This window comes from Dendrobates tinctorius, unplaced genomic scaffold, assembly GCF_039654945.1.
Source record: "Dendrobates tinctorius isolate UK_male_01 unplaced genomic scaffold, ASM3965494v1 ptg000249l, whole genome shotgun sequence".
Taxonomy (NCBI): domain Eukaryota; kingdom Metazoa; phylum Chordata; class Amphibia; order Anura; family Dendrobatidae; genus Dendrobates; species Dendrobates tinctorius.
This window is the reverse complement of record NW_027361916.1, coordinates 3,341,814-3,360,633: the sequence shown is the minus strand read 5'-3', so window position 1 is coordinate 3,360,633 and position 18,820 is coordinate 3,341,814. Positions and strand designations below refer to the sequence as shown.

Genomic DNA, 18,820 nt, shown 5'->3' with positions numbered 1-18,820 from the left:
TGAGATTCACTGTAACGTGGAGAAGCAGTTACAAGAGGTAGCAGCCATTCAAGGTGACCTTGCAGACGTGGAATAAGATGGAGAAGTAGGAGGAGACTTCAGAACTGACATAGATGCCGTACAAGGAAAGACGGACCACTAAAAATAGACGACTCACAGGCCCAACTCCGAAGTAAAGTTAGGAAAAATTTGTTAAAATTATGCAAAATCATTCCTGCATATGATAACAAAATCCATGTTTGTAGAAACTCTGGGGTTTTTGAAAGCTGTGTTGACAAATTTGATTTGACTAATGAGGAAAGAATCAGTTGTTTAAAATGTGGATCCCTGTAACCTTTTCCAGGCGGTTATCTTTAAAGATATCTGGTGATAAACATGTGAACTTAAATGATAAAGACAGATTAAAAATTCTGATTCTTTTGTGCATCAAATGAAAATTATCCAGATATTGATATTCTTCAAAAATTAAGGATTGGTCGGAAGGAATGCACTTATACATTTATGTCCATATTTGATCGCTTGTACAGAATGCTCATTGAGAATGTCAAAACACAGTCCATGATAAAGAGTTTTGTAAATAAATTTGGGTTTCTAAATCCTGCATCTCGTGTTATTGCGTCACAAATAGATTCTTTATTTGAATGTGCGCAATCCCTTGATTTTGCCAGAAAACACGAGAATCGTGAACGGGAAATAAATCATGCTAATTTTGTAAAGACAGGCAGAGTAAAATCTTATCAGAAGCCTGTATCAAACTATCCCTGTAATCAAATCTATGAAGAACGAATAAAATCACGTTTGCTTTAAGCCTTATGGAATGATGCAGACCACCGAAAAATCTTCACAGTTTGAGTTAAGAAAAGTTCAAAGTTCTGATCTTCTTCTTTCTGTAAAAAAGATGGCGGAATTTGACAGACAGAAGCAGGTGGTGAGTGACATCATGGTCTGTAAACTGAACACTCTGCTCAGACAATCCATCAGCTTCAAAATCGCAAGAACTTTTCAGGATATTTTTTGCAGAGAAATAAGATTGGGTTTAGGAATTGGCTAAAAAAGTAATTATATGTTGTGTAAAAGTGTTATACAATGTATTAGTCAGTTATATGTAATTATTATATAGAGTATAATTCTGTAGTTCTATAGCTTTGTAGATATACATATTCATACAGTATATATAGAGTGTTTGTAGAAGTAGAGATTGTAGATCTGTATTTTTTTAGTGAAAATTAAAATTTACTCCAGCAATAATATTTAGAATTATGAATATGATATTAACCTTCTCTTTTATTTTTCCTTAGAATTTTCATTTCAAAGCAGGACTTAATCGGGAAAAATTCTCTTAAAAGGATTTATGCCTTTATTTACACAGGAAGTTGCAATAATTGCATGATTTCATATATTTAACACTTAAAAGAAAATAACTAACTGCATTTTAAATGTGTTCTGTGTGTGCCTTTATTGCATGGCTTGACATGACAAACCACAGCATGTGAAATCTGAACCTTGTTATAATAATAAGTATACCATGTCCCTGGGTTTAGTGCTGTAATTTAGCCTGTTCTTTAGTGAAAAGAAATGTCAACTCCACTACATATGTAAGATTAGCTCATAGTAAATGTCAACTCCATATATATATATAGACCACGTGCTCTAACAGACGGATATATATGTTGGGTTTACTCTAGAGGGTGCTCGCTCTCTCTCCTTCCCCACCATGAGACACAGACTCGAGGAGTCATCTCTGCTCGGACACGACATTGAATGGACAGCTGGTATGTAATCTAATCACCATCCATAGAAGCTGCGTACTACAAGACAGATGCCTTTTTTCAGAGTTCTAGGAAAGAAGGATCTATGAACAAATGGACAATCTCTCTTTATAATCATGCATCTATTTTTATGTTTTTCTGTAATAATCTTTTCTTTGATGGAAGAATCCAAATAAACCACTACATTTTTTTTTATAAGATATTGTCATATTTTATAGAGTCACATCTGGTAACAAGTCCTGAATAATATACAAGAAAATGCATTTTTAACAATTTACATTTGGAAGTAATAAAGTTTAGTTTTATCCTTTTGTCAGCAAAGAGGAATGACAAGAGATAACCCCTTTAAGAAGATCCAATTTTGGTTAAAACGATTCCAACAATCTAAACAAAAAAAGGCTTCTTCTCTATGTGACATCTCTGATGTTTATTAACAGTTGATTTCCAAGTAAAATATTTCCCACATTAAGAAAATGAAAAAGGCTTCTCATCTGTGTGACTGCTCTGATGTTTAACAAGATTCTCTTTCTGGTTAAAACATTTCCCACATTCTGAACATGAAAAATGCCTCTCCTCTGTGTGGGTTCTCTTGTGCCTAACCAAATTTGAGTTATGCCTAAAACATTTCCCACATTCTGAACATGAAAAAGGCTTCTCCCCTGTGTGAATTCTCTGGTGCCCTATCAAATGTGAGTTAAGATTAAAACATTTCCCACATTCTGAACATAAAAAAAGCTCCCCTGTGTGAATTCTCTGGTGAATAACAAGGTCTGATTTCTGTTTAAAACATTTCCCACATTCTGAACAGGAAAAAGGCTTCTCCCCTGTGTGAGTCCTCTGGTGCCTAACCAAGTTTGAGTTATGATTAAACCATTTCTCACATTCTGAACATGAAAAAGGCTTCTCCCCTGTGTGAGTTCTCTGGTGAATAACAAGGTCTGATTTCTGTTTAAACCATTTCTCACATTCTGAGCAGGAAAAAGGCTTCTCTCCTGTGTGAGTCCTCTGGTGCCTAAACAATTTTGAGTTACAATTAAAATATTTCCCACATTCTGAACATGAAAAAGGCTTCTCCCCTGTGTGAATTCTCTGGTGAATAACAAGCAGTGATTTATGTGCAAAACATTTCCCACATTCTGAACATGAAAAAGGCTTTTCCCCTGTGTGAATTCTCTGGTGAATAACAAGCAGTGATTTATGTGCAAAACATTTCCCACATTCTGAACATGAAAAAGGCTTCTCTCCTGTGTGAATTCTCTGGTGAGCAACAAGGTCCGATATCTGAGTAAAATATTTCTCACACTCTGAACAGGAAAAGGGCTTCTCCTCTGTGTGAGTCCTCTGGTGCCTAACCAATTTTGAGTTATGATTAAAACATTTCCCACATTCTGAACATGAAAATGACTTCTTTGCTTTAGGAGCAGTTTGTTTTTTATTGCCTCTTTTGTGACTTTGATTTTCCTTAGTAGTCGGTAATGAATCAGAAGATGGGACCTGTTTCATAGGATCAGATGACAGATCTTTGCTGTGAATGGATGATGCTATATCTGGAGTAATAGCAATCACTTCAGTTGTATCTTGTAGGATCTCAAGATCATCAGATTTAAAAATTGAAGATGTCAGCTGTCCCTCTGATCTCCTGGTACAGTTATCTGCTAAGATAAAAAAAATCAATAAAATATCCCTGAGTTTTATAATTTTGAACATTTCTACTTAAACTGTCCATAAAAATGGCAAGCTATGTAAAAAACTTTAATTATTTCCCAAGACAATGACAGTTCACAGTCTAATAGAAAACCTTGTTGGATGAACCAGTGTGTGGTGTTCAACTGTTTGTTCATTCTGCCTCCCAAATATCAAATAAAAAGAAACCAATCAATGTTATGTAGGCGAAAATAATACCAATTCTCATCTCACAAAAAACAAGTCCCCACTCAGGTCCATCATCTGTCAATGGAAAAACAGAGGTTCCCGAACTATTAGTGGCTCAAAGGCTGTTGAAAAGTAACAGAGTTTCTATAAATCAATCCAGCAAAATCCGCTCTCACTTCGGAGTCTTGCAGTGTGCGCAAACAACATTTAGGATCCCTGTATTTAACAATATTATAGTGAGAAGAACCCCCTTAATTTGCGGTGTCTCCTGGAGCACAATCTGGGCACTATGTGCTGGGTAATAAAATGGCAAATGTGTAATTTTCACTCTAACATCCACTGCGTGTTAATTTCTGGAAGTGGCTGTGGAGTCAAAATATTCACTCCTCCTAAGGATTATAACCCTCAGTGAATTAATTTGTAAAATGGAATCACTTTATGGGGATTTCGACTATTCTGGTTTTCTGTCATTTAGTTATGTTAGGGCTTCTGCATATATGGTGTGTCCAATCTCATCTGGGATCTGTTCCTGCTGTCCAGCTGGAGTAATCTGCTCCCTACTTCAGCCAATTGGAAAGCACCACACCCTACTAAATCGCAAAGCACATGGCCGGAATCTGCCAGATACAGCGCTGTTCTCCTCTGGTTCTGTCCTCTGTGCTCAGCTTGCGGCTTGTGTATTTGTTCCCTGCTGTGACCATGGCCCGTTTACTGACTACTCTTGTGTCTTTGCACAAGAACCGGATCTTATTGTTACGAATATTTCTGCACATAATGAATATAATGGTCTCAATTTCTCTGAGCAGATAGCATTAACCCCTTCACAACCAATGACGCCACGTAGGCGTCATGAAACCTGATACAAATCTGACCAGTGACGCCTATGTGGCGTCATGACTTTAAAGCCCCCCTGCGGGTCGGGTGACCTAGGTCACTGAAAGGTCACCCGACCCGCAGATACAGGGGGCTTTGTTCTTCAGCATAGGGGGCGTGGCTTCACCCCCACGTGACTACGATCGCTCTGATTGGCTGTTTCACTTTTAACAGCCAATCAGAGCGATAGTAATATTTCATCAATGAAAATTGATGAAATATTACAATCCAGCCATGTCCGACGTTGCTGTAGCATCGGACATGGCTGGTGACAGCGATCCGACCCCCCCACCCATTAACGGGGGCGATCTGCCCCCCGCCACTGAATGTGCCGCCGCTGTCATCATCTACCCCACCGCCTTCCCTCCACTCCCCCCGGCTTCCGATTCCCCCCCTCCCACCTCCCGGTACTCACCGAGTGCCGTTATGGCTCCCGGTGTCCCGCGGTCCCGGACCATGGGCGCTGCCATATTGGAAAATGGCGGGCGCATGCGCAGTGCGCCCGCCGGCTCCAATTTCCATTCATTCATTTTGATCACTTTCACAGTGATCTAAATAGAATGAAATGTAAATAAACCCCCTGTTTATCACCCCCATAGGCAGGATCAACTGATAAAATAAAGAAATTATTTTTATTTTTCCATTAGGGTTAGGGTTGGAAAGAGGGTTAGGGTTGAAAAGAGGGTTAGGGTTGGAAAGAGGGTTAGCGTTGGAAAGAGGTTTAGGGTTGGAGAAAGGGTTAGGGTTGGAAAGAGGGTTAGGGTTGGGAAGAGGGTTAGGGTTGGAAAGAGGGTTAGGGTTGGAAAGAGGGTTAGGGTTGGAAAGAGGGTTAGGGTTGGAAAGAGGGTTAGGGTTGGAATTAGGGTTAGGCTTGTGGTTAGGGTTGGGATTAGGGTTAGGGGTGTGTTGGGGTTAGGGTTGGGATTAGGGTTAGAGATGTGTTGGGGTTAGGGCTGTGGTTAGGGGTGTGTTGGTGTTAGGGTTGAAGTTAGAATTGAGGGGTTTCCACTGTTTAGGCACATCAGGGGGTCTCCAAACGCGACATGGTGCAACCATTGATTCCAGCCAATTTTGCGTTCAAAAAGTTAATCGGTGCTCCCTCCCTTCCAAGCCCCGACGTGTACCCAAACAGTGGTTTACCCCAACATATGGGGTATCAGTGTACTCAGGAAAAATTGCACAACATCTTTGGGGGTCTAATTTCTCCTGGTATCCTTGGGAAAATAAAAAATTGGGGGCTAAAAAAATATTTTTGTGGAAATTTTTTTTTATTTTTTATTTTCACATCTCTGCGTTATAAACTTCTGTGAAGCACTAGGGGGTTCAAATTGCTCACCAGACATCTAGATAGGTTCCTTGGGAGGTCTAGTTTCCAAAATGGGGTCACTTGTGGGGGGTTTCTATTGTTTAGGCACATCAGGGGCTCTGCAAACGTAACGACGACCGCAGACCATTCCATCAAAGTCTGCATTTCAAAATGTCACTACTTCCAGTCCTTATGTGTGCCCAAACAATGGTTCCCCCCATATATGGGGCACCAGCGTACTCAGGACAAACTGTACAACAACTTTTGGGGTCCAATATATCCTGCTACCCCTTTGAAAATAAAAAATTGCTGGCTGAAAATCTTTTTTTTGAGGAAAAAAAATTATTTTTTATTTTCACTGCTCTGCGTTATAAACTTCTGTGATGCGCTTGGGGGTTCAAGGTGCTCACCACACATCTAGATAAGTTCCTTGGGGGGTCTAGTTTCCAAAATGGGGTCACTTGTGGGGGGGTACCCAAACAGTGGTCCCCACCCACATATGGGGTACCAGTGTACTCAGGACAAACTGGGCAACAACTTTTTGGGGTCCAATTTATCCTGCTACCCTTGTGAAAAAAAAATTGCTGGCTAAAAATAATTTTTTTTGAGGAAAAAAAATATTTTTTATTTTCACAGCTCTGCGTTATAAACTTCTGTGACGCGCTTGGGGGTTCAAGGTGCTCACCACACATCTAGATAAGTTCCTTGGGGGATCTAGTTTCCAAAATGGGGTCACTTGTGGGGGGGTTCCACAGTTTAGGTACATCAGGGGCTCTGCAAATGTTACATGATGCCCGCAGACCATTCCATCAAAGTCAGCATTTCATAATGTCACTACTTCCCTTCCGAGCCCCGACGTGTACCCAAACAGTGGTCCCCACCCACATATGGGGTACCAGCGTACTCAGGACAAACTGGAAAACAACTTTTGGGGTCTAATTTATCCTGGTACCCTTGTGAAAATAAAAAATTGAGCACTAAAAAATATTTTTTTTGAGGAAAAAAAATATTTTTTATTTTCACGGCTCTGCGTTATAAACTTCTGTGACGTGCTTGGGGGTTCAAGGTGCTCACCGCACATCTAGATAAGTTCCTTGGGGGGTCTAGTTTCCAAAATGGGGTCATTTGTGGGGGAGCTCCAATGTTTAGGCACACAGGGGCTCTCCAAACACGATATGGTGTCCGCTAACGATTAGAAGTAATTTGCATTTCAAAAAGTCAAATGGCGCTCCTTCCTTTCTGAGCCCTGCCGTGTGCCCAAACAGTGGTTCCCCCCACATATGGGGTACCAGCGTACTCAGGACAAACTGGACAACAACTTTTGTGGTCCAATTTCTCCTGTTAGCCTTGTGAAAATTAAAAATAGTGTGCTAAAAATCATTTTTGAGGAAAAAAAATATTTTTTATTTTCACTGCTCTGTGTTATAAACTTTTGTGAAGCACTTGGGGGCTCAAAGTGCTCACTACACATCTAGATAAGTTCCTTAGGGGGTCTAGTTTCCAAAATGGGGTCACTTGTGGGGGAGCTCCAATGTTTAGGTACACAGGGGCTCTCCAAACGCGACATGGTGTCCGATAACGATTGGAGCTAATTTTCCATTCAAAAAGTCAAATGGTGCTCCTTCCCTTCCGGACCCTGCTGTGCGCTCAAACAGTGGTTTATGACCACATATGAGGTATCGGTGTTCTCAGGAGAAATTTTTTAACAAATTTTAGGATCCATTTTATTCTGTTGCCCATGTGAAAATGAAAAAACTGAGGCTAAAAGATAATTTTTGTGAAAAAAAAGTACTTTTTTTTTTTACAGATCAATTTGTGAAGTACCTGGGGGTTCAAAGTGATCACTATGCATCTAGATAAGTTCCTTGGGGGGTCTAGTTTCCAAAATGGGGTCACTTGTGGAGGAGCTCCAATGTTTATGCACACAGGGGCTCTCCAAACGTGACATGGCAACCGCTAAATATTCCAGCATATTTTCCATTCAAAAAGTCAAATGGTGCTCCTTCCCTTCTGAGCCCTGCCGTGCGCCCAAACAGTGGTTTATGACCACATATGAGGTATCAGTGTACTCAGGAGAAATTGCCCAACAATTTTAGGATCCATTTTATCCTGTTGCCCATGTGAAAATGAAAAAATTGATGCTAAAAGAAAAGTTTTGTTGGAAAAATTAAAATGTCCATTTTTTCTTTCCACGTTGCTTTAGTTCCTGTGAAACACCTGAAGGGTTAATAAACTTCTTGAATGTTTTGAGCACCTTGAGGGGTGCAGTTTTTAGAATGGTGTCACTTTGGGTATTTTCTGCCATATAGACCCCTCAAAGTGACTTCAAATGTGAGGTGGTCCCTATAAAAATGGCTTTGTAAATTTTATTGTAAAAATGAGAAATCGCTGGTCAACTTTTAACCCTTATAACTTCCTGACAAAAAAATATTTTGTTTCCAAAATTGTGCTGATGTAAAGCAGACATGTGGGAAATGTTATTTAGTAACCACTTTGTGTCACATAACTCTCTGGTTTAACAGAAAAAAAATTCAAAATTTGAAAATTGCAAAATTTTCTAAATTTTCACCAAATTTATGATTTTTTCACAAATAAACGCAAAAATTATCAACCTAAATTTACCACTAACATGAAGCCCAATATGTCAGGAAAAAACAATCTCAGAATCGCTAGGATCCGTTGAAGCGTTCCTGAGTTATTACCTCATAAAGGGACACTGGTCAGAATTGCAAAAAATGCCCTGGTCATTAAGGTCAAAATAGGCTTGGTCATGAAGGGGTTAAAGAATTTGAATGAGTTACATTCCACTAATACCATTGTTTCTAGGGATGTTTTTCAAGCAGAAAATTTATGCATAAAAAAATCCAAGTTTTTATCCCATCCAGTCCAGAGCTGAGTGCATGGACAAGTTTCAAAATGTCATGAAGCGGGAACTCAAGAGCTGGACGTAACAATTAAAGCACAGAGGTAAAAAAGTAATTTGAGTCACAAACAGCAGAGAGCCATTGATGAAATTAAAAAAACAACTAAAATAACAATTGAAAAAGCAGATAAAGGTGGTCTGATCGTGATCATGGATACCGCCAAATACAGGGATCAAATGAATGCTTTATTAAGTGACAGTTCTACATACAGAAAATTGCCTCATGATCCCACAAAGGATTTTCATAGAAAGGTGTTTAAACTCGAAAGCACAGGTAGATTTTTTGAAAGTTGATTTCCCTATTATTCCTACAATATATGGGTTACCTAAAGTGCATAAAAGTGCATCACCACCCCCTATGCGCCCCATTGTATCGGGCGTTGGGTCTCTCACTGAACACCTCAGCCAGTGGGCAGATTCTTATTACAACCACTGGTTACACGAGTTCCGGTGTTCTTGAAAGACTCAAAAGACATACTACATCAATTTTCAAATGTGGTTTGGAACAGTGAATTTCAGTGGATTGGCTGCGATGTCACTGCCCTTTACACCTCTATCCCTCAAGACATTGCAATTAGAGCACTAGAATTTCACTTGTACAAACACAGTAATTATACTAATGAATTATGTAATTATATTGTGCAGGTCATTCATTTTCTGATGCTTCATAATTATTTCTTCTTTGATGGGGACTTTTTTCTGCAATGCAGAGGAGTATCAATGGGCGGCAAACACTCGCCATCGGTGGCTAATCTTGTCATGTCGCATTGGGAGGAGGTAATTCTATATTCTGACAACAATCCGTTTTTGTCCAGCATTTTCTGGTATGGCAGATACATCGATGATACACTCCTTATTTAGAGTGGTGATGTGTCTGCTATATCAGAATTAGTGGAGTATTTTAATTCTAATGATTTCAATCTAAAATTTACATTTGTGACTGACCCACATGTGATTTCATTCTTGGACCGCACACTGAAGGGTGTTGCAGGTGCTGTTATCAGCACTGCTACATTCTGTAAACCACTTTCTGGTAATAGTATACTACATGCTTCTAGTAGCCACCCCAGGCATACTATTAGATCTATACCAGTGGGGGAGCTTACTAGAATTACCAGAAATTGTAATGATGACAATATCTTGAAAAAGGAAATGAATTCATTTTGTGACAAGTTGGGAAAAAGAGGTTATTCTAATTGGTGTCTTGATAGAGCAAAGAAAATTGTGCACAAAAAGAAAAGACATGATATGTTGTTACCTAGGGCACATAATAATGATAAAAATCAAGATACAATTGTTTGCTCTGTTCAGTACAGTTCTCAGTTCAATACCATTAAGACACTTATTCTAAAACATTGACCCGTTCTATTTGAAGATGACGTTTTAGCTACTATTTTGCCCAAAGGTTGTCAAGTGGTTGCAAAAAAAGCCAACACTTTATCGGATATGTTGTCTCGGACATGGTTGCATTGCTGCGGTTTTTATCGTTGTGGCACATCTAAATGCAGAACATGTGCACATTCCGACATTGTCCACTCTTTTTTTGATAGCACCAATTGCAATGAACATAAAATAAAACAATATATTAATTGTAATAGTAAGAACGTAATATATTTGTCTATTCAGAGTGTAATCTGAGATATGTGGGCTGCACACCTCGCACGCTCAAGACTCGCATATCTGAGCACATAACCGATATTTTATCTCCTTCTAGTGATAATCGATCTATTTCATCTGCGTCCAGACATTTCATTAATGAACATCAAAGAAGTGCTGAATCTTTTCGTGCTATGGGTATCGAGAAAATAATGCCACACACAAGAGGTGGAAATTTAAAGAAACGTCTTCTAACACGAGAAGCATACTGGATTTTTTATCTGAACACGTTTTCCCAATGGATGGAATGCCAGAAGAGAAATGATGTTCCATTATTGATGGTATTAATGTAATTGTAATCTATATGCATATGTTTTTTTCATTTTTTCTCTTTTTTTATATAAATGCCTGCCTTTTCTTTTTATATGGATTTCATAATTCCTTCCGTTTTTTATGTATATATAATTATTTGTGTACTATAGTTCTTTTGTTTCCTTTTTTTTCTTTTCACATCATGTGTTTTAAATTTGACTTTATTGGGTGAAATGAGTATAAATTGTAGTAACACCCAGGGGAAGTAGCTTTGAGAAACAACAAGCTTTTGTTCGAAACGCGTAACCCAACATCTGTTACTCATGTGAACGAATTTCTTCTTTTTTGTTCTGGACTTATTTTAAACAATAAATTGGACTTTTTTGTGAAGCTGGACCCTTTCTCATCTTTTTTCTGTGCATTTATTCCCTGTTGTGACCGTGGCCCATTTACTGACTACTCTTGTGTCTTCTGATTCTGTCCTTCTGGTTCTGACCCAGCTACCTGACTATGCCTCTTGCTATCTAACACCACACAATAGCAGGTAACACCATGGTCCAAGCCTAGGGGTCCCAGTGTAAGTCCAGATCCATGTAATGGTGTTAGATGAGCAAGTCAATCCTTGGCAGAGGCATATCTAGGCTTTCTGGCACCCGGGACAAGAATTTGGTTTGGCTCCCCCCCACACACATTAACTCCCATCCCCACTCATTAACCCCCCACACACATTAACCCCCTTCCCAACTCATTAACCCCCCACACATTAACCCCCATCTCCACTCATTAACCCCCCTCATTAACCCCCATCCCCACTCATTAACCCCCCCACACATTAACCCCCATCCCCACTCATTAACCCCCCACACATTAACCCCCATCCCCACTCATTAACCCCCCACACATTAACCCCCATCCCCTCATTAACCCCCATCCTCACTCATTAACCCCCCATCCCCACTCATTAACCCCCCCACACTAACACCCCCCCATCTTCGGTGTCTTCAGCTCCACAGTGGAGCACTTACCACCAGCGTTCGCTCTGGACGCCAGGGAGTGACGTCAGCAGTGTGATCACATGACCTGATCACACTGCTGACTTCGCTATGGCCCGGCGGTCAGAGCTTCAATTGTACTGGCATCTATATAGACGCCAGTGCAATTGTTCCCTGGGAGCTGGCACGCGCACCTTCTCTGCGCCAGCTGTCAGCTTGACAGCTGATACAGAGAACCACCGACTCTCAGGCCGGGGGGGCGGCAGAACGCAGCCGCCAGGGAGGACACTGCATTAGGCGGCCCAACTGCGCCCCCTGCCAGCTGCGCCCGGGGCAACTGCCCCGGCTGCCCCCCCTGATACGCCCCTGATCCTTGGGATATGGACAGCAGAGAAGATAGTGCCTTCTGGTGGACATCTTTTGAGCTGCCAGTTGACCACGAACAGTGCTCCGAATACATTGTGTCTGCAAACTATTCCAGCTAGATCTGCATTCAAATAGCTAAATGGCGCTCCTTCCCTTCTGAACACTGCCATGTGCCCAGACAGTAGTGTACAACCGTATGTAGGGCATAGTGCGAAGCTGGAAAATAATTTGTAAGATCCATTTGTTTTCTATTATCCTTTGTGAAGAATTCCAAACTTACCACCACATAAAGTGACACACGTCAGATATTAATAATGGGGCCTGATTAGGAACTACTGAAACAATCAAACTCCACAGTCTCCATCAGTAATAAATGAGCAGCTAGTGGCGAAACCTCTCTGGTGTAATTAACGTATGGGTTTCAGAGACTTCACAATCTAAACTATCGTAAGCTCCAATATTTTCTGTCAGATGAGTTTCAAGAAGAAATATTCGGCATTTAAAAAGAACTGTGTATAAGGCCGGTTTCACACGTCCTGATATTTCCGGTACCAGAGATGTCCATTGTGTGTAATACTGGTGGCACACGTGTGACAACCATGTGCAGCATCAGTACCACATGGATGGCCGACAGGGAAGAAGCGCTACAGTAAGCGCAGTTCCACGGTGGCGGGTGCTGAAGATGCTCTCATCATTCTCCTCTGCTCTGCTGGCGGGGAGAATGATGAGAGTTAGTCAGAATGATGACAGCAGGTGGGGGCTTTTGGGACTATTACTCCCATCAACCTACACCTGCTGCTAAAAACAGTGACAGCAGGAGCGGATGATGGGAGTATTCCTCACCCATCGCCTGCACTATAACTAAATAAATGAATGAAAAAAACGGCGTGGGTTCCCTTGTATTTTCTATAACCAGTCTGGCAAAACTCACAACTGGGGGCTGCAACCCTCAGCTGTCAGCTTCAGCAAGGCTGGTTATCAAAAATAGAGGGGTCCCAAAACAGTTTTTTTTAATTATTTAAATAAATAATTAAAAAGCCGCGTGGGGTCCCCCGCATTTTTGACATCCAGCCTTGCTAAAGCTGACAACTGGGGGCTGGTATTCTCAGGCTTGTAAGGGTCCATGGATATTGACCCCTTGCCTAAAAATAGCAGCCCGCAGCTGCCCAGAAAAGGCACATCTATTAGATGCGCCAATTCTGGCGTTTTGCCCGGTTCTTCCCACTTGCCCTGTAGTGATGTCAATTGGGGTTCATATTTGTGGGGTTGATGTCACCCTTGTATTGTCAGGTGACATCAAGCCCATGGCTTAGTAATAGAGAGACATCTATAAGACACCTATCCATTACTAATCCTATAGTTATATGGTAAATAAAAACACAGCCAGAATAAAGTCTTTTATTAGAAATAAAACAAAACACAGGGCAAGTGGGAAGAGCATGGCAAAGCGTTGGAATTGGCACTTCTAATAGGTGTGCCTTTTCTGGACAGCTGCGGGATAGTAATTGTTTAATCTGTATTTGTAGCTTTCAATTAATGAGATTCTCATGCTTCGGGGTGGGGTTGTGGGAGTGGTTGTGGGAGTGGCTGTGTGCGGGGACTTATGTTGTGCTCTGCGTACATATTCATCTGTATTAGCTTATGACACTGATCCTTCAGTGACCTGCCCCCTCTTTTACATAAAAAAATTACATCCAGAAAAATGTCACCGGTGATGGAGGGGCCTGCACAGTACCATCTATAAGTAAGAGATAGATGCTACTGGATAGGCGCCGCCAGTGTCATTTGTAAATTTTTTTTCTAAGCCTCAAAATAGCCACAATATTATAGGCTGTTGTGAATTCGCTTTCTGGTCTCCCTCTGGTTATTACTGAAGGTAGTGGAGCTAGGCAGATCGACAGAGGGGCTGCGAGTTCTCTTTCTGGGCTCCCTCTGGTGGTTACTGGAGGTAATGGAGCTGATCTGATTGACAGAGGCTTGCCACCTGATATTGATGATGACGATTGGAGATCTGGGGTTTCAGATTGTGATTTAAGACAACCGACTCCTCTATCCCTGCTGGTGATTTGCTTCCTGTTCATCCTGAGGTCTGATTTCTCAAGCTCTGTCCCTACATTTTCAGCTAAGTGGTTTATTTGCTATTCTGTTTGCATTTGATCTGGTTTTGTCTATCTCTTCTTGGTGCGGGTCAGCCAGCTCCGGCTGGGGCTGTGCTGAATCACCGCCCATATGTTACTGCTTGTGCCAGTTTGTTTTATCCCGTTAGATTGGTATATTCTGAAAGCAGAGCAAAAAGAGACCAGAGTGCTGATATAGTGGGGGGCGAAGTAGTGTGACTTCAGTGTTTTTTGCATCAGACGTGTTGGACTTTTTGCAGGGTTTTTTTGCGTGATTGCAGACAGTGCCTTTCCTATCGTGTCCTGTCTGGTCAGTGTGGGTCCCCTCATTTGCTCAGTCTATTTTCCTGCCTGTGTTTGTGTTTTCATCTTCTCTCACCGACAATATATGTTTGGGGGCTATCTATTCCTTTGGGGTCTGCTCTGGGGCAGTTTAGATTTCCCCTTTCTTGCTTTAGGCTTAGTTAGCTCTACAGCTGTGCCGAGGCGTCTAGGATCATCGTTGGTACGCTCCACGGCTACTGCTAGTTGTGTGGATAGGATCAGGGGTCTGCAATCCGCTTAGGTACCAACCTCTCTGGTTTTCTGTGGCTTAGCCTGGACCTGCTCTCCTCCTCGGTGACCCATTCATAACAGAATCACCAGCCCAACTGTAGACTCTAGTGTACTCCAAAGAAGGAAGGAATTTAAAAAAAAAAAAAAGTGTCAGGATTTTTTTTAATATATTTTTTCCTCTTTTTTCTGGGGCTGCAGGAGGAGATTTTTTTTTCTCTAAATGGAGACTAAGCAATTGTCTGATCGCGTTGAGCAGCTCGCTGCTGAAGTGCGAGTAATTTCTGCCTATCTCGCTCATTCATCTGCTGTTGAACCAAAAATCCCTACTCCTGATGTCTAAATTTTTGAATTTTAAGAATAATTGTAAACTATTTTTTGCTTTGAAACCTAACTCATCGGGGAGCTCGGTGCAGCAGGTTAAAATTGTCATTTCCCTGCTGCGTGGTGATCCCCAGGATTGGGCCTTTTCTTTGAAACCGGAGATCTTATTCTGGCTAATGTGGACGCGCTTTTTCAAGCCTTGGGTGTTATGATTGAGTCACCGTAGGAGGCAAAAATAGAAATGCTAGCTAAGTCCAGAAAACCAGAGAAGTTGGCAGCTATCGGATTGCAGACCCCTGAACCTATCAACACAACTAGCAGTAGCCGTGGGGGGCTCCTACGATGCCCTAGGCCCCTCGATCACAGCCGGAGGACTACATAGCCTAAAGACAGAAAGGGAAATCTAAACTGCCCCAGAGCAGGCCCCAAAGCAAAAGGCAGCCCCCCACATATAATGACGGTGAAGCAAGAAGAAAGAACAAAACACAGACAGAAAGATAGACTGAGCAAAGATGGGGCCCAAGCTAGCTTAGATAGGAAAGGACAGGAAGGCTGCTGTCTGCAATCCGTGAAAAAACCTATGAAAATAAGAGCCAACAAACTGACAGTAAAAAAGGCCCTGAAGATGCTAGGCTTCAAAAAAGGCTATGTCAGTACTCAGGACTATTCTGAAGACAGAGCAACAGGCAAAAGGAGATTCAGCTCACCCCAGCAGGGAATGGCAGAATCCAGAAAAGCAAGGAAAACAAAACACTAATGCAAAAAGGCAAAGCAGAAATCTTAGCTTTAGATGAGCAGGAATCAGACTGTTTTCCTAGAAGTCCACAGAGAAATCACCCGCAGGCCAGAAGGGCGTCGGTAGCCTTATATCCAGTCATTAACTCCACTCAGCCAGTCATCATCATCAGCTGTGTTTTTTCTGTGGAGACGCCTCTCATACTATTTCTGTCCACCCTAAACGAGAAAAGCGTTTTGCTCACGCATTTGCGGTGGGAAATGTACAGCCTAAGTTTCTTTTGGCGACTACCCTGATCTGCTCCTTGTCTACATTTTCTGCTAAGGCTTTTGTAGATTCAGGAGCAGCTTCGAATCTGATGGATTTGGACTTTGCTAAACGTTGTGGTTTTCCCATGATACCCCTGCGGACTCCTATCCCTTTGAGGGGTATTGATGCTACTCCTTTGGCGGGGAATAAACCCCAGTTTTGGACCCAGGTGATATTGCGGGTCGCCCCGGACCACCAAGAAAATTGTAAATTTTTGGTGCTGCACAATTTGCATGATACTATTGTTCTGGGTTTTCCTTGGTTGCAAACTCATAATCCTGTTTTAGATTGGAAATCTGTGTCTGTGGTGAGTTGGGGTTGTCAATGTGTTCTTAGGGACACTCCTGTTTTCTCCACCTCTCTCCAGTCTCATGATATTCCTGACTATTTGGCAGATTTTTCTGATGTATTTAGTGAGAGTAAGTCTGCGTCTTTGCCTCCTCATAGGAGTTATGACTGTGCAATTGAGTTAATGCCCAGGTGTAAATTTCCCAAGGGTCGGCTTTTCAATTTATCGGTACCAGAACATGATGCTATGCGATCTTATATCAAGGAGTAGTTGGAGAAGGGTCATATTAGACCATCCTCTTCACCTTTAGGTGCTGGGTTTTTTTTTTGTGGCCAAGAAAGATGGTTCATTAAGGCCATGTATTGACTATCGTTCCCTTAACAAAATCACTGTTAAATATCAGTACCCTAGATGTACGGTACATTCCGGTATCAAATCAGTACCCGTTACCCCTGATTCCTGATTTATTTTCCAGAGTTAAAAGTGTCTGTTGGTTTACCAAGCTTGACCTCAGGGGGGCGTATAATCTTATTCACATCAAGCACGGGGATGAATGAAAGATGGCGTTTAATACTCCGGAGGGACATTTTGAGTACCTGGTGATGCCTTTTGGGCTCACTAATGCCCCTTCTGTCTTTCAATCTTTTATGAACGATATTTTCCGGGACTTTGTGGATAAGTTTTTGATCATTTATCTTGATGATATTTTGATCTTTTCCAGTGATTGGGATTCTCAAAATCCGTAAGACAGTGTGGAACATATCCGGACTGTGTTCCGGATTTTGAGGGAAAATTCTCTGTATGTTAAGGGATCGAAGTGTCTTTTTGGTGTACAGAGGATTTCATTTTTGGGATTCATTTTGTCCCTGTCTGCTATTGAAATGGATCCGGCCAAGATACAGGCCATTTATGATTGGGTTCAGCCCACTTCTTTGAAGGCTCTCCAGAAGTTTTTGGGTTTTGCTAATTTCTACCGTAAATTTATAAGTAATTTTTCTGGTATTGTTAAACCACTGACTGATTTGACCAAAAAGGGCGCTGATGTGGTGAATTGGTCTCCAGAGGCACTCGGCATTTCAGGAGCTTAAGCGGAGATTCACTTCTGCTCCGGTTCTACAGCAACCTGATGTCTCACTCCCATTTCAGGTGGAGGTAGATGCTTCTGAGATTGGTGCAGGAGCCGTTTTGTCCCAAAAAGATCTGGTGACTTCTAAGGTGCCTTCTTTTCTCAAAAATTCTCCCCATCTGAACGCAACTATGATGTGGGGAATCGGAAATTGTTGGCCATGAAATGGGCATTTGAAGAGTGGAGACATTGGTTGGAGGGAGCTAGACATCAAGTTGTGGTCTTCACCGACCACAAGAATTTGATTTATCTTGAATCAGCCAAACGCTTGAATCCTAGACAGGCTAGGTGGGCCTTGTTTTTCACGCGTTTTAATTTTGTGGTCTCTTTTCTTCCGGGCACTAAGAATGTTAAGGCGGACGCCCTTTCCAGGAGTTTCTTTGCAGATTCTCTTGATGTGACCGAACCTACTACCATTCTAAATGAGGGTGTAATTCTTTCCGCTATTTCACCTGATTTGAGATGTGCCCTGGAGGAATTTCAGGAGGACAAACCTGAACGTTGCCTAAGGGAAAATTGTATGTCCCTGACCAGTGGAGGAAAAGAGTAATGTCTGAAATTCATTGCTCCGCGTTGGCTGGTCATCCAGGTATTTTTGGTACCAGAGATTTGGTGAGTCGGTCTTTTTGGAGGCCTGCCTTATCTCATGATGTCAGGAATTTTGTGCAGTCCTTTGGGACTTGTTCTCGGTCCAAGCCCTGTTCTCGTTCTAGTGGGTTGTTGATGTCCTTGCCGGTGCCCAGGAGGCCATGGACCCATATTTCAATGGATTTTATTTCTGATCTTCCTGTCTCTCAGAGAATGACTGTTATCTGGGTGATTTGTGATAGATTTTCTAAGATGGTCCATCTTGTACCACTCCCAAAGTTGCCATCTTCTTCTGAGTTGGTGCCCTTGTTTTTACAACAGGTGGTTCGGTTGCACGGGATTCCTGAGAACATTGTGTCAGACAGAGGAATCCAGTTTGTTTCCAGATTTTGGAGAGCTTTTTGTTCCAAACTGGGAATTCAGTTATCTTTCTCCTCTGCATTTCATCCTAAGACCAATGGGCAGACTGAGAGAACAAACCAGACTTTGGAGTCCTATTTGAGATGTTTCATATCTGCTGATCAGGATGACTAGGTCTCATTTTTGCCCTTGGCCAAATTTGCGCTAAACAATAGAGCTGGTTCTGCCATTTTGATGTCGCCCTTTTTCTGTAACTTTGGGTTTTATCCTCGATTTTCTTCAGGGCAAGTGGAATCTTCGGCCTGCCCAAGTGTGGACACTGTGGTAGAGAGAATGCAGCAGATTTGGGACCAAGTGGTGGATAAGTTGTCCCACTCTCAGGAAAGAGCCCAACGGTTTTCCAACCGGCA

At 41.8% G+C, this 18,820-nt stretch overlaps 2 protein-coding genes across 2 annotated transcripts in view; one reads left to right on the top strand and one right to left on the bottom strand.

Annotated features, from left to right (window-relative positions):
• LOC141063328 (gastrula zinc finger protein XlCGF66.1-like) overlaps nucleotides 1-18,820 on the top strand; it is a 243,991-nt gene that overhangs the window by 207,118 nt on the left and 18,053 nt on the right. The window lies entirely within an intron of this gene.
• Nucleotides 1,942-3,386, bottom strand: LOC141063279 (uncharacterized). Its single transcript, XM_073557342.1, has one exon. The coding sequence runs from the start codon at nucleotides 3,270-3,272 to the stop codon at nucleotides 2,235-2,237; it is 1,038 nt and encodes a 345-aa protein (XP_073413443.1). The 5' UTR covers nucleotides 3,273-3,386; the 3' UTR covers nucleotides 1,942-2,234.

Excerpts from the sequence above, each read along its gene's own strand:
- LOC141063279 (XM_073557342.1), bottom strand. The coding sequence starts at position 3,272 with ATGAAACAGGTCCCATCTTCTGATTCATTACCGACTACTAAGGAAAAT.